The sequence below is a fragment of the Furipterus horrens genome, unplaced genomic scaffold, assembly GCF_987537825.1.
Source record: "Furipterus horrens unplaced genomic scaffold, mFurHor1.1.pri manual_scaffold_17, whole genome shotgun sequence".
NCBI classification, from domain to species: Eukaryota; Metazoa; Chordata; class Mammalia; order Chiroptera; family Furipteridae; genus Furipterus; species Furipterus horrens.
In genome coordinates, this window is record NW_028327187.1 from 6,261,918 (window position 1) to 6,287,670 (window position 25,753).

General features: G+C 38.0%; 1 protein-coding gene and 1 pseudogene across 5 annotated transcripts in view; one reads left to right on the plus strand and one right to left on the minus strand.

Moving 5' to 3' along the window:
• Positions 1-25,753, plus strand: part of ATRX (ATRX chromatin remodeler) — a 166,213-nt gene that overhangs the window by 29,830 nt on the left and 110,630 nt on the right. For 3 of the 5 annotated variants that reach the window (XM_090265392.1, XM_090265393.1, XM_090265396.1), the window contains exons 3-7: positions 9,871-9,926; positions 10,746-10,798; positions 11,728-11,852; positions 14,628-14,741; positions 19,048-19,157. In XM_090265392.1, the coding sequence (XP_090121518.1) occupies positions 9,871-9,926; positions 10,746-10,798; positions 11,728-11,852; positions 14,628-14,741; positions 19,048-19,157 (458 nt within the window). The remainder of the gene's footprint in view (positions 1-9,870; positions 9,927-10,745; positions 10,799-11,727; positions 11,853-14,627; positions 14,742-19,047; positions 19,158-25,753) is intronic. The other 2 variants (XM_090265394.1, XM_090265395.1) reach the window with 2 other exon arrangements.
• On the minus strand, positions 8,222-9,344 carry LOC149990414 (nucleosome assembly protein 1-like 1 pseudogene; annotated as a pseudogene).

The window sequence follows — 25,753 nt, forward strand, 5'->3', positions numbered from 1 at the left end:
TGAAATGTCAGTACCAAAATACAGGAAGTAATGAGTAACAGCGGGAAGGGTAAACAGGTGGTAAAACTAAATACATACTGTTACCTAGTCCTCATTTTTATTTTTAATTCACAAATTGTCCTAACAATGTTTTTATAGGTAAGCCCATTCGCCCCAAGTCCAGGATCCAGTTGAAAGTTACGCATTGCATATAGTCATCTTGTCTTTTTTATCTTTATAAAAATCTGAAAAAATTTCTTTGTCGGAACCATGACATTTGGTGATTGTCCCCTCAGTGTGGATTTGTCTGATTAGTTGTAATCACCGTGGGTTAGGGTTATTTATTTTTGGCAGGATTACTACATGAATGGTGTTATGTTCTTGTCAGTACATATTTCACAAGGCACATGATGTAATTATTCTCTTCATTGATGATGTTAACTTGGGTTACTTGATGATGTCAACTCTAATTGAAATGTGATATTTAACCGGTATTCAGGAAAAAAGGTCAGTAGAAACTCCTGAGTGTGCCCAGTGTTTTGTAGTGATTCATATACTAATCTTGCACATATTTTGTTACCAAAGTTCTTCAGTTTTGGGGTGCTATTTTAAATCCTCTTGCTTTTAAAATCTCAGAAAAAGTCAAGAATTATATCATTTCACTCAAAAGTGGGATATAAAACTGAAAGCAACAAATGAACAAAAAATCAAACAAAAAACCATCATAGACGCTGACAACAGTATCGTGGTTGCAGAGAGAAAGGGGGGGTAGTAGGAAGGTAATAAAGGGTAAAGGGGGTCAAATATATGGCAATAGAAAATATTCTGAACTTGGGTTGTGGGCTCACAATGCAATATACAGACCATGTGTCACAGAATTGTACACTTGAAACCTATATAATTTAATAACCAATGTCACCCCAATAAAATTTAAGTAAAATGCAAAAAAAAAAAGCCCTCTCAGATTCCATTTGTTCATTGCAGGTACATAGGCATTCAGTTTTCTTTTTCTTTTAGTTGACCTTGCATCCTGGTAACTTGTTCTAGGAAGCTTTTATTTCACTTCACTAATTTGTTTGGATTCTGTACTTAATTTTGTCATCTGCAAATAGGATCAATTTTTTTTCCTTTCCATCTGTGTGCCATTTAATTTCTGTTTTTGTCTCATTATGCTGGGCAGGACTTTCTGAATTTTCCGTTATTATGTTGTAGAAGAATGGTGATAGTAGACATCCTCTTGGCTGGTGGGAAGGCATTCAGTCTTTCCCCATTATGATTGTTTCAGTATATGTATTTTGTGAATGCTCTTTATGAAACTGAGGAAGTTCTCTATTCCTATTTTAAGAGTTTTTTAAATTAACATTTTAAAAGAGATCTTATTTATTTTTAGAGAGAGGGGAAGGGAGGGAGAGAAATATCAATGTGTGGTTGCCTCTCACACCCCTCACCCCCCAAACTGGGGACCTGGCCCGCAACCCAGGCCTCTCTGCCCTGACTGGGAATCAAACTGGTGACCCACTGGTTTGCAGGCTGGCACTCAGTCCACTAAGCCACACCAGTCAGAGCTAAATTAACACTTTCAGTGAGACCCTTGTAAATTAGCATGCAATTGCAACAATTAATACAGAGGTCTTTTACCCTTTGCCCAGTTTCCCATAATGGTAACATTTGATCATAACCAGGTTATTGATAGTTAGCAATCTGATTCAGATTTCCTCAGATTTACTTGTACTTGCGTGTGTTTATTAAGCCCTGTACAATTTTATTACTTTGGTTGATTCATGTATCCACCACCACAGTCAAGATACAGATTAGTCACCTTGCCCTTTTATAATCATGTTTATCTCCCTATCTCCAAACCTAACTCTGCCTAATACCTGGCAATCACTAATCTGTCCTCTATTTCTAAAATTTATAAAATTTTTTCATCTTCTCCAGCTGAAACTCTGTTCCTATTAAACACTAATTTCTCAATCCCCTATATCCCAGCCCCTGGCAACCACCATTCTACATTCTGTCTCTGTGAATTTGATTACTTTAGGAAACTCATATAAGTAGGATCATAGAACATTTGCCGTTTTGTGTCTAGTTTATTTCAGTTAGCATAATGCCTTCAAGGTTCATCATTGTTATAGCATTTATTAAAATTCCCTTCTTCTTTAAGGCTCAGTAGGACTCCCTTGTTATGTATACACTGTATTTAGTTCGTCATTTATCAATCTGTAACTGGGCATTTTGGTCAGATATGTAATTTGCAAATATTTTTCCCCATTATGTTGGTTGTTTTTCTTGGTGGTGTCCTTCAAGCACAAAATATTTTAATTTTGATGAAGTACAATCTATCTTAACTTTTCCTTTATTGATCGTGCTTCTGGTGTCACACCTATTCCAAGGTCACGAAGAATTACTTCTGTATTTTATTCTAAGAGTTCTCTTGTTTTAGCTCTCCAGTCTTTGATGCGTTTGGAGTTAATTTTTGTATGTGGTGTGATGGAGGCCTTCAACTTCATTTATTTCGTTTGCGTTAACGGTTGTGTCGGCACCATTTGTTGAAAAGACTATTCTTTCCACATTGAGTGGTTTGGCATCCTTGTTGAAATTCAGTTGGCCATAGATATATGGATTTAATTCTGGGCTTTCAATTATTTTTTAATAATTTAATGTATTTTAATATAGCAAACTTTCAGGAGCAGCACAGAAGACAGACAACATTAAAAACATGTATGTACTTGCATGTAGGACAAGTTAGTTAGAAAAGTATAGCGAATGGATGGAATCTTCTATATGATGAAAATGCTACAAAAACCATTTAGTTGCCATCAATAAGAAATTTACTTGTTTTAAGAAAAATCCAAATGCTGGCATTGTCCAGAAAAATTTAGCAGGCTTATTTATATTGTTATGTAGTTGAACCATCGAAACTTGTTCACTGAGACACCTTGACTTGCTCTGTGTCCCCGCATTTTTATTGAAAACATTCACACACAAATGAGAATGGGAAAACTGCCAATACCTGATTGCTGTCCCCTATTTTCCAGTTGCAGTCATATACTTAGGTACATTTTGAACCCACGGGAAAAAATATCTAACATTCAGAACTACCAGTAACAGGAAAAAGAGAATTTTTTTTAAAGAAGGAAATGGTTCCCATCATAGTGGACTCTCAAGCACGTTCTTCACGTGTGCGTTGTGCTAGCTGGATGCCTTTTGGCATCATTGTTACGCGATTGGCATGGCCGGCACACAGGTCGGTGTCTTCAAAAAGGCCAACCAGATAGGCTTCCCTCGCCTCCTGCGAAGCACCCACAGCTGCACCCTGGAAGCGCAGATCTGTTTTGAAGTCCCGAGCAACGTCCTGCACTAGACGCCGGAAGGGAAGTTTGCGAATCAGAAGTTCAGTGGGCGTCTGATAACGTCTAATTTCACGAAGTGCCACAGCACCAGCCTGTGACAATGAGGTTTCTTCCCCTTCCGGTAGAGGGCGCACTCCTGCAAGCGGCTTTGGTAGCCCGTTGCTTCCTCGGTGCTTTACCGCAGGTCGATTTGCGAGCAGTCTGCTTTGTACGAGCCGTGGTGTAGAGACCGCTTTACTTACTCCCGTTCTTCGTTTGGAGCTCAGCAAGCTGGAGGACCTGCTGGCTGTGAACACACCTCAATTCTTTTGACTGATCCATATGTCAATTTTTTTTTTTTTTGCTGGTACTGCATTGTTTTACACTAAATTCTGAAATCAGGATGTATGAGTCTTCCTATTTTTCTTTTTCTTTTTTGTAAGTATATTTTATTGATTATGCTGATACAGTTGTCCCAGTTTCTTTCGCTTTGCTCCCCTCTGCCCAGTATCCAATTCCCTCCAGCAATCCCACCCTCTTTAGTTCATGTCCATAGGTCATGCTAAATAATATTTTATGGTCTGGGTGTACCCCAATTTCTTTATCCAATCACCTTCTAAAGGATATCATGATTGCGTCCATATTTTGAAAACTGTGAATAAAGCTATTATAAATAAAAATCTGTGTGCAGGTTTTGGAGTTCACATAGTTATTTTTTATTGTTGACATTATTACAGATGTCCCCTATTCCCCTTCTTCCATTATTCCCATGCACCCAGGCCCTGCCTCTTGTCCTTCACCACATTGTTGTATTGTGTCCATGGATATAGTTAGTTTTTAACTTAATTGGGTAAATATAAAAGAGTGTGATTACTGGATCATATAGTAAAAGTCTGGTTAAAATGTAAGAAACTGTCAAACTGTCTTCCCAAGCGGCTGGCACCGTTTTGTATTTAGACCAGCAATTAACAAGAGTTGCTGTTGCTCCGCACCCTCACCAGCATTTGGTGTTGTCAGTGTTTGAGATTCTGCACATTCTAATAGGTGTGTAGTATTGTCTTGTTTTAATTTCCAATTCCCTAGTGACGTACAATGTGGAGCATCTTTTTATATGCTTATTTGCCATTTGTGTATCTTCTTTGGTAAGATGTCTTCAGATCTTTTGCTTATTTTAAATCGTGTTGTTTATTTTGTTGTTGAGTATTAAGAGCTCTTCGTATATTTTAGATAACAGTCCTTAATCAGATAACATTTTTTGCAAGTATTTTCTCCCAGTCTGTGAGAGAAAGATTTATTTTTATTCTCTTGAAATTTGCTACTACAGTATACCCTCACTTATTGCGGGTATTACATTCCAGACCCCCCAGCAAAGTAGGAACCTTGCATTTATTCTACACTCTTAAACCTATGTCAGTTGTAACAACATATGTATACAGTACTGCAAAATCTTGTGATATAGCAAAAAATCCGCAATAAATAATTAAATATAGTATTTAAAAAAAACCCATGATACAGTGAGGCTATGATAAGTGAACCGCGATATAGAGAGGGACCGCTGTATTTTGTTGCACTTTTGAATCTATATTCATAAGTGACATTGGTCTGTAAATTATAAGTAATATTGGTCTGTAGGTTTTTTTTCATGGTTTTGGTATGATATTGGTCTTATAAAATGAGTTGGGAAATGTTCCCTACTTTTTTATTGGAAGGATTTGTGAAGAATTGGTATTAATTCTGTTTTTTTTTTTTTTTTTTTTTACTGTTTTGGTATAATTTAGTGGTTAAGCCATCTGGACCTTTGCTTTTCTTTGTGGGTAGGTTTTTTTTTTTTTAATTTCTAATGTAGTCTCTTCAGTTATAGGTCTATTCACATTATCTTTTCTTTTAAAAAGTATGTTTATTGATTTTAGAGAGACTGAGAAAAACACTGATTGGTTACCTCCCTTATGTGCCCCGACTGGGCATTGAAGGCACAACATAGGTATGTGCCCTGACTAGGAATCAAACCCCTAATCTTCTGGTGTATGGCCGACACTGCAATCAAAGGAGCCACACTGGCAAGGGCACATTGTTTATTCTTGAGTCATTTTCAGTAGTTAGTGTGTGTTTAAGAATTTCTCCATTTCAGTTAGGTTATTAAATTTTTTTGTATACAATAGTTGATGATATATTTTTATTTTTATTAAAAAAATTTTAAAGTATATTTTATTGAGTATGTTGTTATAGTAGTCCCAATTTCTTTTCCCTTTGCTCCCCTCTTCCCAGTACCCCCATTCCCTCCAGCAATCCCACCCCCCCTTACTTCATGTCCATGGGTCGTGCATATAAGCTCTTTGGCTTTAACATCCCCCTGTCTATTTTGTACCAACCAATTATGCTTCTTAATCCCTGCACCATTTCTTCATTTCTCCCCCTCTCCCCTCCCAGCTGATAACCCTCCAAATGATCCCCATACCTATGATTCTCTTCCTATTTTGGTTGTTTGCTTAGTTGAATTTTGTTCTTATTTTTTAGATTCAGTTGTTGATAGTTGTGAGTTTGTTGTCATTTTAGTGTTCATAGTTTTGATCTTCTTTTTCTTAAGTAAGTGCCTTTGACATTTCATATAATAATGGCTTGGTGATGATGAGCTCCTTTAGCTTCATCTTGTCTAGGAAGCACTTCATCTGCCCTCCCATTCCAAATGATAGCCTTGCTGGATAGAGTAATCTTGGTTGTAGGTCCTTGCTTCTCATCACATTGAATACTTATTGCCAGTCCCTTCTTGTCTGGAAAGTTTCTTCTGAGAAATCTGCTGATAGTCTTATAGGCACCTCTTTGTAGGTAACTGCTTTTTTCTTGTTGCTTTTAAGATTCTTTGTCTTGAACCTTTGGCATTTTAATTATGTGCCTTGGTGTGGTCCTCTTTGGGTCTAGCTTCTTTGGGATTCTATGTGCTTCCTGGACTTCTATGTCTATTTACTTTGCCAAATTTGGGAAGTTTTCCTTCATTATTTTTTCACATAAGCTTTCAATTTCTTACTCTTCCTCTTCTCCTTCTGGCACCCCTATAATTCAGATGCTTAAAGTTGTCCCAGAGGTTACTAAGCCTCTCCTCATTTTTTTCCATTCTTGTTTCCTCATTCTGTACTTGTTAACTGTTTTTTTTTTCCTTATGTTCCAAATCATTGATTTGAACCACCGTTTTCTTCCCTTCACCATTGGTTTTCTGTGGGTTTTCCTTCATTTCATTTAGCATAGCCTTCACTTCTTCCCTTATGTGTTTACCATACTTAGGCATATCTTTCAATTCTGTGAGCATTGTTCTCACCAGTGTTTTGAACTATGTGTATGTGAGATTGACTGTCTCCTCGTTGCTTAGTTCTCCCACTGGAACCTTGATCTGTTCCCTATTTTGGGCCATACTTCTCTGTCTCCTCATTCTGAAAGGCTCCTGTGTTTGTTTGCCTCTGTGTCTTAGGTAGAGCTGTGGCTCCTGTTACGTTGTAAGGGGCGGAACCTTAGGTATTTGTCAGTACAGGGTGACCTGTTTCACCAAGTTGTGGCGCTGTTTGTGGGGGAGGGGTCTGAGAGGGAACAATGCCACCTGCCCAGCACTTGCTCCTTTTCCAGGCACCTCCCACTTGTGCAACGGACTGGCGCCCCTCCAGCTCCTGCCCTGGCCGTTGTTCCCAGAGTGTGTGGGTCTGTGGATGTTCTAGGACTTTGAGGGCCCTTTAAACAAGCAGACTCTGCTGAGAGACCGACAGTTTCTTCCTCTACCCCAACCCCCACTGGTCTGCACAGTCAGAAGCAATGAGGCTTGATTTTTCCCATGAGCTGCATGGTCTGGTCTGGTCTGGTCTGGTGCTGGAAGCGTTGCCCCAGCTTTCCTACCCGACATTTAAAGACGTGTGACTGTGCTTTCTGCTGGCCTGCTGCCACTGCCACCGCTATTGCCACCACCACACCGTGTCCTCTCCACCCTGGCTCTGCCCCTCCTATGTGTCTGGATGAGTATTGCTTCTTTATGTTTTTGTTTGTTGGGCTTCCATGCAGCTCGATTTTCTGGAACTTCTGGTTGTCTCTAGTTTTGAGGTAGTTGTAGTCCTTTTCAGTTGTGGAGTGAGGCGCAGCGTGGCTGTCTAGGCCTCCATCTTGGCCGGAACTCCCATAATAATTCTTTATAATTACTTTTCTTTAATTTCTAGGTAAGAGAGTAATTTGAGTCTTGTCTCTTTTTTGGTTAATCTTGTCTAAGCTTTGTCAATTTTGTTCACCTTTAAAGAACTGTAGTTGACTCTCCATAACTGTGGTTTCTGCCTCTATGGATTCAACCAAACATGGATGGAAGCATTTTGGGAGAAGGATGTCATGTTGTTCGTGATGTGTGTACTCTGTAGTTAGGCCCATGATAGTTCCGTCTGTACTGAATATGTACAGGTTTTTTCCCTGTCACTATTCCCTACACAATGGAAGATAACTATTTATGTAGCATTTACATTGTATGAGGTATTATAAGTAACCTAGAGATGATTTAAAGCATATGAGAGTATCTGTGTATATGTTATATGGAAATACTGTACCGTTTTATATAAGGGATTTGAGCCCCTGAGGATTTTGGTTTTTCACAGGGGGTTTTGAAACCAACCCCCCACAGATACCAAGGGACGACTATAACTTTGTTTCATTGATATTTCTCTATCATTTTTCTTCTCCTGTTTTATTAAATTCCTCTCTAATCATCATTTCCTTCTCTGTGCTTTCTTGTTTTATATTTGACATTTTTATTTTAGGCTGCAAAAACAAGCAAGCAGAACAACAGCAAAAAAAGATGAAAGGAGCTTGTCGAATGATGAACATTGATCCTTTCCTGAGAAGCAGACGGTAGAGCAGTGCAGGTTATCGTCAAAGGCCTCATACACCCTGCTTCACTGCTGCTTGCACTCTGCTGAGTTTTGATCCTTCTTTGAGTCATAGTCTGGATCATTTTCCTCATCTTCTTCCCCTTCTTCACCATCATAATCATCATCATCATCTTCAGTAGCTTCTTCAGTAAAGTGCAGCGCTGATCTCACATAAGAAGTGACCAGTTTCAAAGTCTGCAGCACGGATAGCTTTAGCATCATCACCCATATCTCCCCTCTCAGGAACTTCAGGATGGGCCAAAAAAGAAAAAATTGGAAACTCTTTTAGTTACAGTATGCACTGCCCACATCTCTTATGTTCTACTTCTTTTTATTCGGTTTCAAAGTGACATTCTTCCCTTTTTTCTACTCTTATCTGGCACCCTGTACAACCCATAATTTCTGGACTATCAAATATAAAGGGATCAGAATCATCTGGTTCTGATCTCATCCTGTATGTGTTTGTCAACACTTCATCTGTGAAATATTCATTGAGTTCAAAGTGAAAATTTGGGACAAAACCTGTATGTAGGCCGGCCAGCATCTGAGAACTTCACTTTAATATCTTTTAAGTGCTTCAGAATAGATTCATCATGTTCCTGATCCATATCACTGAGCAAGTCAACATTCTTAAAGACAGTGCGCCAGAACTCAGGAATTCCCTTGGGGTCTTGTTTTTCTTAATTTTTTTTCTCGTCTTCAATCTTGGCCTTTTCTTTCAGCTTCTCCTAAATTTCATGTTTGTCATCTGGTTTCCATTCTCATTCTTCTTCCATAGGTTCATAGATTGTATGAATGACCTCGAATTGCTTAACAGATAAAGGCTGGTAGAGAACAACATACTTTCTTTTAGGGTCATGAACTTCCTCGCAGAACTTGGCTTCTATCTGTGTACATTTTACTTAAAGGTCTTTGAGAACATTCACTTGTCTTTTAACTCCCTTAGGCAAGCTTTCAATGTGTCCTTTTGGTGTTTTCTCCCAGACCATCAGATGTTTCTTGGAGGGCTGCAAGAATCTGAGAATGTTGCATCATCTCAGCAGTTTGCTTTGATGTTTGTTTCTTCACCAGTTTCTTTTGCTACTTCTTTGACATCATCTGAATCTTGATCAAATTCAGACTGTTCTTTTTTATCAATGTCTGACATGTTATAAGAACGCCAAATATCAACGGCTAGCATGGGGAGCCGGGTGGCCAGAGCTGCGCTGTTAGTAATTCAGGGCAGTTAAGGGGAGGAGCAGGAGGCAGTGTCCTGAGCAGACGATGCTAAAAAGCGCTGTGCTTTCTTTAGGTTTAGTTTGTTGTTATTTTTCCGGTATCTTTTGGTGAATGGAAATATAATTTATTAATAGTATGGTTTTATTTTTAGTAGAAGATGAAGCTTAAAATTTCTTTTAAGAGAATAAACCTTAGACAATTAACAGTAGTAAATGTTTTGATACCAGACAACTCTTTTTCAAAATTTAATGCTTTTTAAGAAGGGGTTAGTGTGTCAAAACAGAGTGATTTTAGTCGGAAAACTCTTCTAGGAAAATTTCAATGTGAGTAACGTATTATGAATACTATCATGCTTCATAGGTTGAAAAATGGGTTTGTAGAGTTATAGGCATTGGTATTTTGTTTGATAATGTATTGAAGGGGTAAATAATGCTTTTTATTTCTTCTCTTTTAAGATAAAATCAGTGTTTCTGGAGGTAACTCTGATACAATGGAAAACAGCAAGGAAGAGGTGAGCATAACTTGAAACATTTAAAAGAATTGCTTGTAACAACTAGAGGGTACATGCCATCAGATTGCTTCTAGTTAATGTGTTTAAATGTACTGTGCTACCCAAGTAGTATTATGCTGCTTCATTTTGGGTATCGGTTCATTTTTAGGTGATGTTTAGTGATTTTGCTATTATTGTGGTTCGCTTAAGCAGTATACCAAAAGTCAGACAACTGGAGGCTTACTAACGGAGAGGTATTTGAACATGACTATATTGGTATAGTGTTGTTCAAGGTGGTTGTTACGGGCAAGACTCCATGGCGCTGAGATCTCTCAAAACTACACTATGGTTTTGAAATTCTTTCCACCTAATGTGAAATATTTAATCCAATAAGGTATACTCATTATACTGGCAAACTTGGGGTGAATGTAGTATCTCCAAGCAAATTGTAACAGGTACTCTGCCATAATTAGGATAGAGAAAATGACACTTTTTAGATCCTTAGAACTCCCTACCTCTGTTGGAATCTGATTACTTCTATATTTTTGTTTTGTCCTTATTGATTTGGGTCAAGATCATGATACAGAAATATATCTTCTCCCACCCCCCACAATTTAACAGTTAGAATTGAATGACATCTCAGACAGTTATCTTAAATTCAGGAAACCTGAGAATGAATGAGAATTAGTTTTTTAAGTTCCTTTTATAAAACTGTTTTAGGCAAATATATAATATGTCATCATATCACTATATCAGAGATCTTGGCATAGGAAACTAGTTCATTGTAGGGATGTTTCTTTGGAAGTTTTACTCACCTCTGTGTTTATTTCTCACATACAGGGAACTGGCTCTTCAGAAAAATCCAAACCATCAGGATTATCACGATCAAAGAGGTTGGTTGATGTTGAAGGGAAAAAGTTATTTTCTTTTTCAGGTTGTTTTATGTTTTTTTAAGCATAATAAACTTTTTTTCCAAACTTACTTCAAGCACTCTTGTTCTACGTAAACTATGTTATGAAAACATACATATTAAAATGGAGAGTATAGTATAATGAATCTTCTATTTCTCACTTGGCTTCAACAATTATTAATTCATTTTTACTTTAAATTTTCATTGAATTTTCTGGGGAGATTTTATTATATACTAGTGACCCTTGCAATATCTAGATCACTTCTTTTATATTATATATGTGCTTCGAAAAAGGAGAAAAAGTGAAATGAAATTTTGAATGCCTTAGGAAGCAGTATGGGTTTTTTAAGGTTAGGTGAAATTGTCTAGGATCAGGAGTTGAACCATTATAGTTGTGAGGAGGTTACGAGGAGATGAAGAGTGATAAAAGTACTTTTCTGTGTAAAATTGTCAGTGAATTGTACATAATGACTGAAACTACTTCCAAGCATATTATAATGCATAATGTACTGTGTTGTATAGTTTTTATTAGAAGTTTGCAATTTATTCTATTGGACCTTGGTCATTTCTAACCAGTGGAAATATGTTTTAATAAACACAAGTTGCTTATTATTAACTTACTCTCCAAAGTAGTGATTCTTAATGAGGAGTTCCCTTCATTATTCCTTGGTAGCTGTTTTGAATACACATGTCCTGGTCCTACCTACTGAATTGTAATCTGCAGTAATTCGAATAGAGATATATGCTTCCCTAGGTGATTTTGATATATATATATATATATATATATATATATATATATATATATCCCTGCTTAAGAGCCACTGCTCAATCTAAACATGTTATTTATATTCTTTGGGTGTTGTTCCAATTGTTGGAAGTGTCCATAATTCTATGGACGTAATTCTTTCATAGGAAACCTTCATTTGTAACAAAGTATGTAGAATCTGATGAAGAAAAACCTTTGGATGACACTGTAAATGAAGATACTTCTAATGACAATTCAGAAAGTGATATTACTATGCAAAGCTTGCCAAAAGGTAATGTGTATTAATTTTTCATATGAAGTTAAAGTTGAGATGCATTTTTAAATATTATTATTATAAAATTGGAACTTGATTATTGTTGGCTGTGTGTAAAGGACCAACTTGACACTTTAATAGTGATGGTCTGGAAAAGTATTAGTATGGTAATGATAAGGTGTTTTTTTTTGCGGTTAAAATTTTAGAATATTCAATCAGCTTTGAAAAGAACAAAATTTATTTTCTCTTTCTATTGGGTTCTAGAAAAAGGATTCTAGTTTTCATTATATTTGATTGTGGAAGTTGGTTTAAAAGTTTAATATATTAAGTTTTGGTTCAGCAAATTTTAATGTGCTTGCTTTATGGAAAAACATAACATTCTGAAGACTTTTTAATAAAAGCATTTAAAGTTGAGTTTAGTTGTTCTGCATTCTTAAATTCCCTAAGACTGGAAGCTTAAGTTAATTACTAAAGAGAGATATAGATATATTTCTTGTAATTGTCCCTTTAAAAACCTTTGTCACATACTTCTAAACTGTTGCAGTTCTAAGTTTAAAACCTCATTAATTAGATTAGGACAAAAGAGCTAACTGAAAATCTTGGACTTTTCATAGTCGAAATCTGATGAGAGAACGACAAGGGTCTTGGTAATTTCAAGGTGGTTCAGAGTCAAAAATTTAGATTTTTTTCTTTATTAAATAATTTAAGGCTCTTAGCAGATTTTTCAAATTTATTCTGACAGCTGTGTTTACTAACTTTTGTTCTCTATCTACACTTATGTTTTTCTGACACATTTTTTGATAACAAAAATTTTAAAAAATGGTGAGTAGGAGAAGACATTGACTAGGATAAATTAGGAGTAACAGCACATGAAGAATGAAATGAGAAAAAAGGAGTAAATGAGAGAAAGAAGAGAGATAGTAGGAAAATAGATGTGCCTGTCATTTACTTGGTTTTACAAATCATTTATGACAATATGATGTAATGGTTTTGGTGGCCAAGGGCAGGAGCAACTAAGCTGGGAGTCTTGAGTCCTATAGGCAGTGACTCACTTTGGATGGCTACATTGTCAGTGGTTGTCACTAGGAGTCCTTATGATGGCCACTGGGTGAGCTAAGAACTAGGAATTCAAATGTTTCCTTTAATGATGTTGTGGAAGAAAGTTAGTATGAGATGTTACTAACCTGAAGTAAGCATAATGCTCTCCCATAAAACCAAGAATAAACTCATTCCATCAGGTTAAATTTGAATGATTATAGTTATTGTTAATAATTCTATCTGGAGTATGTATAGATACCAGACTCTTACAAAATTAACTCATTTAATTCCTAAAACAGTGTTGTAAGGTAGTTATTGTTTCTACTTGTGCAAATGAAGGAACAAATTCAGAGCTCAAGGAACTTGCTCAGCTTTAAATTGAGAAGCTAAGATTTAAACCCGTGTCTGCCTGAATCCAAAGCTCTTTCCACTCTGCTGCTTTGCGTCCACTTAGAGGGGAATCCTGAGAAAGAATTCCATTATTTTATGTTGGTTATAAATCGTTAGCTTTTTTCAAATGCTGGGGCTTCTCTGAGTGTATACATGAAATAGTTGTTGTGGATTAAGTTTTTTTGTGGAGATTATGTAGAATTCACCAGTTTGTAAAAACTGAATCCTCTGTTCCCTCTTTCCCCCTTTTCTCAGACACTCAAAAATTCAGTTAACTAGATTGTTGCTATTCCTTGCCCAAAGCTGCCCGAACAACATAGGCACATGGTTCAGGGGAACAACCCCCAACCACCAGGTTTTACTTGCTTAATCGTTGTCAGTAATGCTCAATTACTAAGCCCAGCAATGTAGATAAGTGTGAGACCTGGACCCTTTTTCTATACCCCTGCTTTATTTGTTCTTGAGAGATTATAATGAAAACTTAAATTAACAACCTCTGTCTTCAGTTCACATGCTTTATAACTAAGAAAGTACATTCTTTTCTAAAATATTTCCATAGGGACTAACAAATGATGTCATTCTGCAGTTTATTGTTGGAGCACTTGAGCTTAAGTATCTTAAAGAAGCCTTCTGTCATAAAACTCTTTAAGGACTTTGAAGGGTACTGAAACTTTGAGAGACTAGTTGGGAAATGTCTCAGAATAGGTACAGCAATAACAGCAGAATTAACTTCTCATATTAGCCCTCATGATTCTCCTCCGAAGTAATATAAAACAATTCTTAAAAATCCTTTCTCACTTTGTAAGTTATATCAATGTGTGACCACTGTGTTGTACACCTGAAAGTAATATGATATTGAATGTCAACTGTAATTGAAAAATATAAAACATAAGATAGAGAAAGAAATCTCAAACAAATCTCTTTATGAGTTTATGATTTGAAGTGTGAGAAGAAGAGGATGTCTTTTAAATTTTTTCCCTTCTGGTCATTTTATTTTATAAACTCTGTATGGAACTTAGCATGGATGTTCATATTCAAAGTAGCTTTTGCGGATAGGCACTATAAAAACTCAGAACTGGGCTGAGGCTTTCTGCTTTATTCACACATTTATGTTATAATTAGTTCATAATACCTCCCTCCCCTAGTTTTATGAGCTACAGTCCAGAAAAGTAATCTGATTGTTGACACCTGGCCCTTTTACTATTTCCCTGTTTTGTTTTCTCTTGAGAGATCTTTATACAAGTATTGAGAGCTTGAAAGAAACAAAACTATGTACCAGCAATGTTGGCTTTATCTGAACTGAAGTCTTGTACTTCACTTGCACATTTAATATGTGTAATGGTTTTTTAAATGAAATCATTCTAGGTACAGTGATTGTACAACCAGAGCCAGTGCTGAATGAAGACAAAGATGATTTTAAAGGGCCTGAATTTAGAAGCAGAAGTAAAATGAAAACTGAAAATCTCAAAAAACGCGGAGGTAAATACAAGTGAAAATGAAAACATGAGTTTAAATTGCTGTTTATGACCATATTGGAAAATCTGATGTGCTTACTAAAAATACCTCCACTTTTCTGCCCATTGTTTATTAAAAGCACTACTTAAAAATAACTTTCTCTCTGAGCTCTGAAGCAGAAAAAGTTAACACCATTTATCAAAACACCTTTGCCTTCAGCGGCTATTAAATTATTTTAAGAAGCTTAACATTTCCTTCTTGCACATGTTAGTTCTGTATTGCCAGAATACTATGTGTTCCCTCACCATGAAAGAATTTTAGATTGGGACAAAATCTTGCCTGTGGCCTTCAGGTAACTTATACACATCTAAAACATTGTTTCACAGAGTGATGGACATCTGCATTAGTGTTACCTGGGGTGCTTTTTAAAATTTCAAATCCCGCGACTCCATTCCAAACAAATTACGATTTCTGGGGATGATGTTAAAGACATGCCCCAGCTGCTTCTTATGTACATTAAAGTTGGACATCTATTGATCTAAGGATAGCCATGCAGAGATGAGTAGGAAAGAGAAGGGAGCTAGAGCTGTAACCTTCCCTCCATCTGTCTGAACTGTCTCTCCCTTTGTCTGTCTACTCTCACTTATACACACGATTATATTGGCTTACCATCTGTAGAAATTTCGTATAAGGAGGATTCATTTAGAAATTGATGACAGTGGGGTATGTATCCCACTTGTCTGTGAATTTTCAATAGTGCCTATATGTATTTTTGGGCATGTTAACAGAGCCAGAATCCATGACTATAAAAGGAATGAATCAATAAAAGCTAGAACATGACACTAAATTTCTGAGTAGAAGTGTAATGGAAGTGTTTTTGTTGAATTATTTATCATGTTCATTGTGAAATTATTAGCATAGTTCTTATAGTGGTGAAATTTTCTGTAGATTTTTGTTTTGAGTGCTATATGATTATCTTTTGAAAAAGAGCCTCACCTGAGGGTATGTTTACTGATATCAGGGAGGGAGAAGGAGAAGGCAGAGAGAGAGAGAGAGAGAGAGAGAGAGGGAGGGAGGGAGAGAGAGAGAGGGGAACAGCAATGTGAGAGAGAAACACTGATCGGTGCCTCCCGTATGTGCCATGACCGGTAGGTATGTTTCCTAACTGGGAATTGAACCTGCAACTTTTTGGTGTATGGGAAGATGCTCCAACCAACTGAAGCAGCTGAGCCACCTGGCCAGGGCTATATGATTATCTTCATGGAGCTGATGAAATGTATCTGTATTTATAAAATATATATCATTAGTTTTCAGGTTAACAAATGTATTAGTTGTCGGAGAAAACCAAGGAAATGTTATTTAGTCTTTTGTCTACAATGGGGTGTTCTTCCCCTTTCAAGCCTGAGGAAGATATATTGAGAATCTAGTTCACAGTAGGGTCATTGCCATTTCAGCAACGAAGGTCACCGAAGCTAAATAGTGTTCTTAAATGAAGGGAATCAGCAAGTAGAAGGTGGTTACAAGAGCCAGTAGCAAGAGCTTCTTTTTTTTCTGATCATGGGTTCTCTAAAGTAGACAGATATAATTAAGTGCGCTGTATTGTGTTAAAATTAGTATCTAAATGGTGTCTTCTGGGGAGGGACTCTGAAGTAGTCAGGGTTTGGAATGTTGCTGAGGGCGGAAAGGAGAATACGAAAAGAACTGAGGCTGTTGGGGAGGGCGTTGCTAGTCCCACTTTGCTATGCTGCTGGTATTTGGTCTGAGCTGATAAATATCTGAACATGTTCTTGAGTGTTCTGTGTAAGAATGTTTTTATTGTGCTTAAGGAAATAACTGTGTTTATATCCATATAGTCACTTAAAACTTTCATGTTAATTTTTGTCTTAATGATTTCCTACATCTTTAAGCTGTCAGAAATCAAACACAAAATTTAACTGTGTTCACTTATATACACTTGTATGAATAAACTAGCGATGTGAGGTACCAAATTGCTAGTTAAGATTCAGACTTCCAAGGAATGTTACTTCTAAAATTGAAGCCTATTTTAGGAAACTGTGAAGAAGGCAAACTTTATAAATAAAATATTTTTATATTGATTTGTAACAAAATTAAACACAAAGATATAGCTATATTGACCATTTTAGGAGCCACTGTTTTGACACCCTTTTCTCAATGTTAGAAAACATGTTTTTACACCTCACTTTTCTATAGGGCACGATAATTTTGTTCTCTTTAAAACTATTAAAAATATATTGAGTTTAGAAATATAAATGCTTCTTTTTCATTTACATACTGAATTATAATTATTAAGACATTTTATAATTAAAAATAAAAATTTAAAACAAACAATTACATGAAAAGCAAAGGAACATTTCAATATTTTACAATGTGCTTCAGATCTCACTTAAATAAAATATTGGTTTAGTCCTACTCTCCTCAATTTCCCTTTCCTACTACCCGTTAGGTAATGATGATCATGAAGTTTGTATGCATGTGTGTATCGTTTTCATGCGTGTTTTTATATTTTTTATACATACCTTTATTCATAAAACATTTACTTTTTTATTTAATCATATACAAAATAGTTTTCTGTATATATCATCCTTTTGTAACGTTTTTTTCATTAAGCATTGTATCCATATCAGAAAATGTACATAGAGTTATTTTATTTTTCACTGCTTTGTGGTATTCCGTTGTATGAGTAAACCAGGATCTACTTCCCAAATGTGAAGTTATTTTCAGTTTTTTGTTTTCAAATTTTTCTAATTTCCTAATTAGTGCTGCAGTGACTATCCTCTATACAATTTCTTGTGCACATGTGGGAGAAATTCTTCAAAGTATCACCTAGTTTCGCTTAATTCTTGAGTGATATAAGTACAAAAAGCACATAGAAGATGCTTAATAAATGTTATCTAACCTTGAAAGAACTTGTAAACTCTAGCTTTTACTTATCTTGTTAGTTCATCTGAAGGCAATTATTATTTTAAATGAAAAAAGCACACTGTGTATTTGTTTCTGTTAAAACAAATACAGAATATATGAATACTTAAGATCAAACACTAATGCAGTAAAATATGATTTAAAATACAATATTAGCAACTTATATAGTAAGCCTTCAAATTCTCTGTATTTTCTGGAAAGTATTATGCTGCCCTTAAACCTCGGATGAATGTTTTTAACCTCTTCAAATAGAAATATTTGTGGTAGTGTTTGGGTCCATAGTACTTGGGACCTGAAAAGTAAGAAGACAAAACAGGAAATTAAATGGTGAAAAATGTGTATGTCGCTTTGTCTTTTATTTAGAGATAGAGACAGAGTTTGTATTTTTTTTTTTAGTTGTCTCCCTTTTTTGTGTGAATGCAGGCATTTTCATTGGATTCTTTTGAATCATAATCTGCCTTCTGGTTTGGCTTCAAGGTTTTGGTTACACATCAGAATCAGATATAAAAATTAAAGAAATGTTCATGAGGTTTTTATTCAGTGCTTTAGGGGTAGGGATAACTATCTTTAAAAAAATATGCATCAGATGATTCTAATGTTCAGCTCCGATTGTGAAGCAGTGTTCTAAGAACTAGGGCTGAGAGCAAGACTGGCAGGAGAGGTTTCATCTTATTCTTCGTTGCTTAGGTAGTCTTCAATCTGTTTTCTGCAGACAATGCCAAATAGGACTGTGCCTCGCGCCCCTCCCCCAAGCATTCTGCAGTTTTGCTGCCAAGATTAGACGCACCTACAAGTCTTATTTGGAAATAGTCACTGCCTATATGGGGTAGACAGTGGAATAGACATAGAAAGACAGCAGCTTAATGGGGATTGCGGATATTATTCAAGTAAATCCCAGGAACAAATTGGTAATGTAATATTATCAGGATTCCACATACATACTGTATTGGAAGGATCTGCGCAGGCAATTCCATTTTGAGAATAAAAACCTTTATGGCATATCTAGCTTAAGTATAGGGTTGAAAAAGATTCTGTTCCATATATGTCACTTGATTCTTGATAACTGATACTGAATTTATTTGCAAATCAATAGCAAAATGAAAAGAGCTCTTACCCCCTGTTTTAAGAATTTTTATGGCGTTTCTTCATGTTATGTCAAGTTGTTGTGAGAAACAAGTTAGTGTTTTTAGCTCTGGGATTTGCTAAGGCTGTCATGTTTTTTTATTAAGTTCTTAAAATTATTAACCTTTTTTACTTGTGTCTAAATGTCATTTTTCCCAGGATTATGAGGTATTTAACTTCCAATGTGAAAGGTGCAAAATTATGACTAATGTAAATATCTTTCTCTGTGTGTGCATATGTGTTAATAACGGTCACTCCTTTCTCCTAGAAGATGGGCTTCATGGGATTGTGACCTGCACAGCTTGTGGACAACAGGTCAATCATTTTCAAAAAGATTCCATTTATAGACATCCTTCACTGCAAGTACTTATTTGTAAGGTATGTAATGATCTGCTGGCAATTCATGGCACAAATGTTGATTGCTTATAATGTGTCAGACCTGGTGCACAGTGTTAGAACTTTGGTGCAGAGCGATGAGGAAGATGGAAATGGTCTCGGCCCTTGGAGGGCTAATATTGAATTGGGGAAGGCAGATCTAAGTCTTGATTAGGGCCATGATAGGGGAGTACACACAGGAAACCTCTGTAATTTGGAGCTGGCTTGGAGGCTTTATAATGAAGATGATATAAAATGGTATCTGGTCATGGATGGGTGGGTTCGATGGTTGGAGTGTCATCCTGGAAACTGGAAGGTCACAGGTTCAATTCCTGGTCAGTATTGCAGACTCGGTCCCAGGTCAGGGTGTGTGCGAGAGGCAAGCACACATTGATGTCTCTCTCTCTCTCTCTCTCTCTCTCTCTCTCTCTCTCTCTCTCTCTCTCTCTCTCTCTACCTTCCCCTCTGTTTAAAATGAACAAGTATGTCCTCAGGTGAGAAGACGGAAAAAAAAAAGGAAAAAATGTATCTGGCCCGGGCCAGCTGGCTCAGTTGGTTAGCGCATCCTACTGATACACCAAGGTTATGGGTTTATCTCTGGTCAGGGCACATAACAGGAAGCGACCAACGGATGCATAATTAAGTGGAAGAACAAATAGTTCTCTTTTGTTTTCTCTCTCTCTCAAAAATAACGTGGTATCTGAAATATAAATGAGAGTTAACCTGGTGAAGTGGGATTGGTTCAGCATATTCTAGGCAGAGGCAACAAGGTATTCGAAGGCTGGTTGGTAAGGGAGAGTGTAGTGTGTTTGAAACTCTGAAGAGTTTATTTATGTGCCACATAAGGTGCCCTTCATTTTTTACATGAAAGCATTATTTTATTTCCATTTAATTAAAAAAAAAAAAAAGCACATTTTTTGCCCTGACTACCGTGGCTCAGTGCATCAAACACCAACCTGTGAACTGAAAGGTCACCGGTTCGATTCCCAATTAGGGCACATGCCTGGGTTGCAGGCCAGGTCCCCAGTTGGGAGTGTGGGAGAGGCAACCAATCAATGTATCTCTCACACACCGATGTTTCTCTCCCTCTCTTTCTCCCTCCCTTCCCCTCTCTCAAAGTAAATAAATAAAATATTTAAAAAACCTTTTTTAAAATGCACATTTTTAGATGCAATTTTATATTTTGACTTTTTCTTACTAAATTATAAACATTTTCTTTAATTGAATTTATCGGGGTGACATTGGTTAATAAGATTATATAAGTTTCAAGCATACAGTTCTGAAACACATCATTTGTAAATTGTATTGTGTGGTCACCACGCAAAGTCAAGTCCCCTTCCATCGCAATTTATCCGATGCCCTTTATACTCTTCTACTTGCTCCCACTCTTGTTTCCTTCTGGTCATCACCATGCTGTTATCTTTGTCTTGAGTTTACCTTCTTTCTTTTTCCTTTTTTGCTTAATTCCTTCACCTTTTCACCCAAACCCCGAAACCACCTCCCCTCTGACAGCTATTAGTCTGTTTTCTGTATCTGTGAGTCTGTTTGAATTTTGTTTCTTTTTTATTTATTAGATTCTACATATGTGAGATCACATGGTATTTGTTGTTCTCTCTCTGACATAGTTCATTTGGCATAATACCCTCTCGGGTCCATCCATGCTATAGCAAATGATAAGATTTCCTTCTTTTTTTATGGCCAAGTAGTACTCCACTGTGTAAATGTGCTACAGCTGTTTTATTCACTCATCTACTGATGGGCACTTGGGCTGTTTCCCTAGCTTCGCTGTTATACATCTCACTGCAATCAACATGGGGTGCCTATTTTCTTTTGAATCAGTATTTTGGGTTTCTTTGGATGTAGCCTCAGAAATGGGATCACTGGGCCAAAAGGAAGTTCCATTTTTAATTTCTTGAGGAAACTCCATACTGTTTACACAGCGGCTGCACCAGTGTGCATTCCCACCAACAGTGCATGAGGGTTCCCTCTTCTCCACATCCTCGCCAGCGCTTGTTTGTTGATTTATTGAAGGTAGCTATTCTGACAAGTGTGAGGTGATAACTCATTGTGGTTTTAATTTATATTTCTCTAATAAGTAATGTAATGTTGAGCATCTTTTTCACATGTTGGTTGGCCATCTATATGTACTTTAAAAAAAGGTTTTATTGACTATGCTGTTACAGTTGTCCCAATTTCTTTTTTGTTTGTTCCTTTCCACCCAGTGACACCCCTCCCTCCCGTTGTCCCCCCGTTAGTCCATGCCGATTGGTTGTGCATATAGTTCTTTTCAACATCTTCCTGTCCACTCCCTCCTACTATGCTTCTTAATTCCTGTACCATCTCACTCCCTTTCCCCCTTCCCCCTCCCCACTGACCTCCCCCCATAATGTTCCCCATACCTATAGTTTTTTTCCCACTCTCGTTGCCTACTTAGTCTGCCTTTGTTTCAGCTCCCTAGCTTCTGTTGTTGGTTCTTGTGATGCAGTTTTCATTTTAATGTTCATAGTTTTGATCCTCCTTCTAAACAAGTCCCTTTAACATCTCATATAATAATGGTTTGGATCTGATGAAATCCTTCAGTTTTACTTTGTCCTGGAAGCACTTTCTCTGCCCTTCTATTCTGAATGACAGCTTCATTGGATAGAGTAATCATGGTTGTAGGTTTTTGCTTTTCATTACTTTGAATATTTCTTGCCTGCAGAGTCTTCTTTTGAGAAGTCAGCTGATAGTCTTACTGGGACCCCTTTGTACATAATTCTCTTCTCTCTTGCTGCTTTTAGATTCTCTCTTTATCCTTAATTTTTGACATTTTGATGATAATGTGTCTTGGTGTGGTTCTCCCTGGGTCCAGCTTTTTTGGAACTCTCTGTGCTTCCTGGACCTGTAAGTCTATTTCCTTCCCCGAGTTAGGGAGGTTCTGCTTCATTACTTTTTCACATAATTTTTCAATTTCTAGTTCTTCTTCACCTTCTGGCAACCCTATGATTCAGATGTTGACCCGCTTACAGCTGTCCCATAGGTTTCTGAGCCTCTCCTCATTGTCCTCACTTTCTGTTTCCTCCTTCTGCACTGATTGACTGTTTGTTCCTTCCCTATGTTCTGATTTGTTGATTTGATCCCTGGTTTTCCTTCCCTCACCACTTGTTCCGTATGTGTTTTCGTTCATTTTAGCAGGACTAGCCTTCATTCCTTCCCCGTCTTGTTTAAGATCTGCTGGTAGGTCTGTAAGCATTTGTATAAGCAAAGTTCTGAACTGAGCCTCAGAAAGATTTCCTATCTGCTGGTGTGTTAGATCAGATATTTGCTGTCTGATCAGCTGAATGACTGGGATCTCTATCATGATCTGTGCCATCTTGACAGTTATGTGTTTACCTTTGCTTCCTGGGCAGGGCTGTCACACCTCCTATGCTATAGGGGGTGGAGCTCTGTGCTCTCGTCACTACAGGGTGACCCTTCTCACCATGCTATAGCATTTTGTGTGGGGGAGGGGGTCCAAGATGGATCCCTGCCGTTCACTCTTTGCTGAGAGACTGGGAGCCTCCTCCTCTGTCCCCACATCCTCTGGACCTCACAGTCCGAGGAAATGGGGGGTATGCCTTCCCCAGTCTTGGAATCGTGAGCTGACGGGTGTGGTCTGCAGCCGGGGGTGCTCCCTTGGTGCTTCTCGCCTCCCCTTAAATAGAGGCATCTGTGCTCACCGCCATCCCGCCGCTGTGGACCCTGCCAGCACAGCTCAACCTCTCCTCCCCGGCTTCGCCCTCCTACCCATCCGGACGAGCACCACTGGTTAACAGCTTCGTACGTTGGACTTCCATGTAGCTTTATTTTCTCGAACTTCTGGTTATTTCTGGTTTGGCGGTAGATGTATTCCTTCTTAGTTGTGGAGGGAGACGGAGCGTGTCAGTCTAGGCTCCATCTTGGCCAGAAGTCCTATATGTACTTTTTGAAGTAAATTCTATTCAGGTATTCAGGTCCTTTGTCCATTTTGAAATTTTGGTTTTTATTTTTTTTGTTGTTGAGTTGTTTTAGTTCATTATAAATTTCAGATATTAACCCCTTATCAGATGTATCATTGGTGAATATGTTCTCCCATTCAGTGAATTTTCTTTTCATTTTTTTAAAGTATATTTTATTGATAATGTCATTATAGTAGTCCCAATTTTTCCCTTTCGCTCCCCTCTACCCAGTAGCACCCTTCCCTCCAGCAATCCCATCCCCCTTAGTTTATGTCCATGGGTCATGCATGTAAGTTCTTTGGATTCACCCTTCCCTATGTTACTCTTAACTTCCCCCTGTCTATTTTGTACCATCCGATTATGCTTCTTAGTCCTTGCACCATTTCCCCATTTCCTCCCCCCCCCCCAGCTGATAACCCTCCAAATGATCCCCATACCTATGACTCTGTTCCTATTCTGGTTTGCTTAGTAGGATTTTGTTTTTATTTTTTAGATTCAACTGTTGATAGTTGTGAGTTGTCATTTTAGTGTTTATAGTTTTGATCTTATTTTTCTTAAGTAAGTCCCTTTGACATTTCATGTAATCATGGCTTGGTGATGATGAATTCCTTTAGCTTCACCTTGTCTGGGGAGCACTTCATCTGCCCTTCCATTCCAACTCATAGCTTTGCTGGATAGAGTAACCCTGGTTGCCGGTTGCTTTTCATCACATTGAATACTGCTTGCCAGTCCCTTGCTGCCTGCAAAGTGTCCTCTGAGAAATCAGCTGATAGTCCTATAGGCAATCCCTGTAGGCAACTCTCCGCCTCTCTCTTGCTGTCTCCAGGATTCTGTCTTTATCTTTCACCTTTGGCATCTCAATCATGATGCGTCCTGGTGTGGTGCCCTCTGGGTTCAGCTCACCCGGGACCCTCCATATTTCCCAGACCTGTATGTCCATCTCCTTCGCAAAATTTGGGAAGTTTTTCTCATTTTTTTTCAACTCTTGCTTCCTCATTCTGCACTGGTTGACTTTTTTTCTTCCTTATGTTCCAAATCATTGATTTGAACCCCGGTTTCCTTCCCTTCACCATAGGTTTTGTGTCAATTTTCCTTTGTTTCACTCAGCATATCCTTCGCTTCTTCTCTTATGCGTTTGCCGTACTCAAGCATATCTGTCAAGCCTGTGAGCATCTTTATCACCAGTGTTTTGAACTCTGCATCTGTTAGGTTGGCTATCTCCTCATCTGTTAGGCTGGCCATCTCTTCGTCGCTTAGTTCTCCCACTGGAATTTCGACCCGTTCCTCCTTTTGGGCCATACTTCTCTGTCTCCTCATTCTGACAGGCTCCTGTGTTTGCCTCCACGTCCCAGGTAGAGCTGTCACTCCTGTTATGTTGTAAGGGGCGGAGCCTTAGGGATTCATCAGTACAGGATGACCTGTTTCACCACGTTGTGGCGCTGTATGTGGGGTAGGGGATCTGAGAGGGAACAATGCTGCCTGCCCTGCACTCACCCCTTTTTCCAGGCACCTCCCACTTTTGTATGGGACTGGCACCCCTCTAGCTGTTGCCCCAGCTGTCGTTTTCAGAGTGGGTGGGTCTGCTGATGTTCTAGGGCTGTGGGTGCCCTTTAAACAATCGGACTCTGCTGAGAGACCGGCAGTTTCTGCCTCTGCCCCAGCCCCCACTGGTTTGCACAGTCAGAAGCAATGAGGCTTGATTGTTCCCGGTGCTGGGACCATGAGTTTCGACGTCTGGTGAGGAGCTGGGAATGCTCCCCAGGTGTCCTGACTTTAAAACGTGTGACTGCGCTTTCTGCCGGCCTGCTACTGCCACTGCTGTTGCCGCGGCTGCTGCCACCACCACACCGTGTCCTCTCCGCCCCTCCTACCAGTCTGGATGAGCATTTCTTCTTTATGTCTTTGTTTGCTGGACTTCCATGCAGTTTGATTTTCTGAAACTTTTGGTTGTGTCTAATTTTGCGGTAGTTGTATTCCTTCTTAGTTGTGGAGGGAGACAAAGCTTGTCTGTCTATGCCTCCATCTTGGCTGGAAGTCCCCTGTCTTTTCATTAATATTGATGGTTTCCTTTATTAGTTTGATGTAGTCCCATTTGTTTATTTTATTGTTTTGTTCCCCTTGCCTGGGGAGATATAGGAAGGAAAGGATTGCTACGAGTAATGTCTGAGATTTTACTGCCTATGTTTCCTTCTAGGATTTTTATGGTGTCGAGCGTTATATTTATAAGTCTTTAATCACCCATTTTGAGTTTATTCTTACATATGCTGTGAGCAGGTGGCCTAGTTTAATTTTGCCAATGCCATTTATTGAATAGATTATCTTTACTGCATTGTATGCTGTTGTCTCATTTGTCAAGTATCAATTGACCATAAAGGCATGGGTTTATTTCTAGTTTTAAATTTTGACAAGTGAATTTCATATTGCTGGATTTGTAATGTGCATTCCAATTCACTTTTATATACCTGATTGGTTTTTCTCCCAAAGTCCAGTCTGTTGAGCCTAGCCCATTTCAGTAATGGATTTCATGCATGTGTATGGAAACTTCCCTTTATCCAGTCCAAGTGCAGTAAAGGAATTTAGTGTCAATCCAACTTGGATTTGAGTACTATCTTTGCCTCTTCCTAGCGGTTATGATTTTAGCAG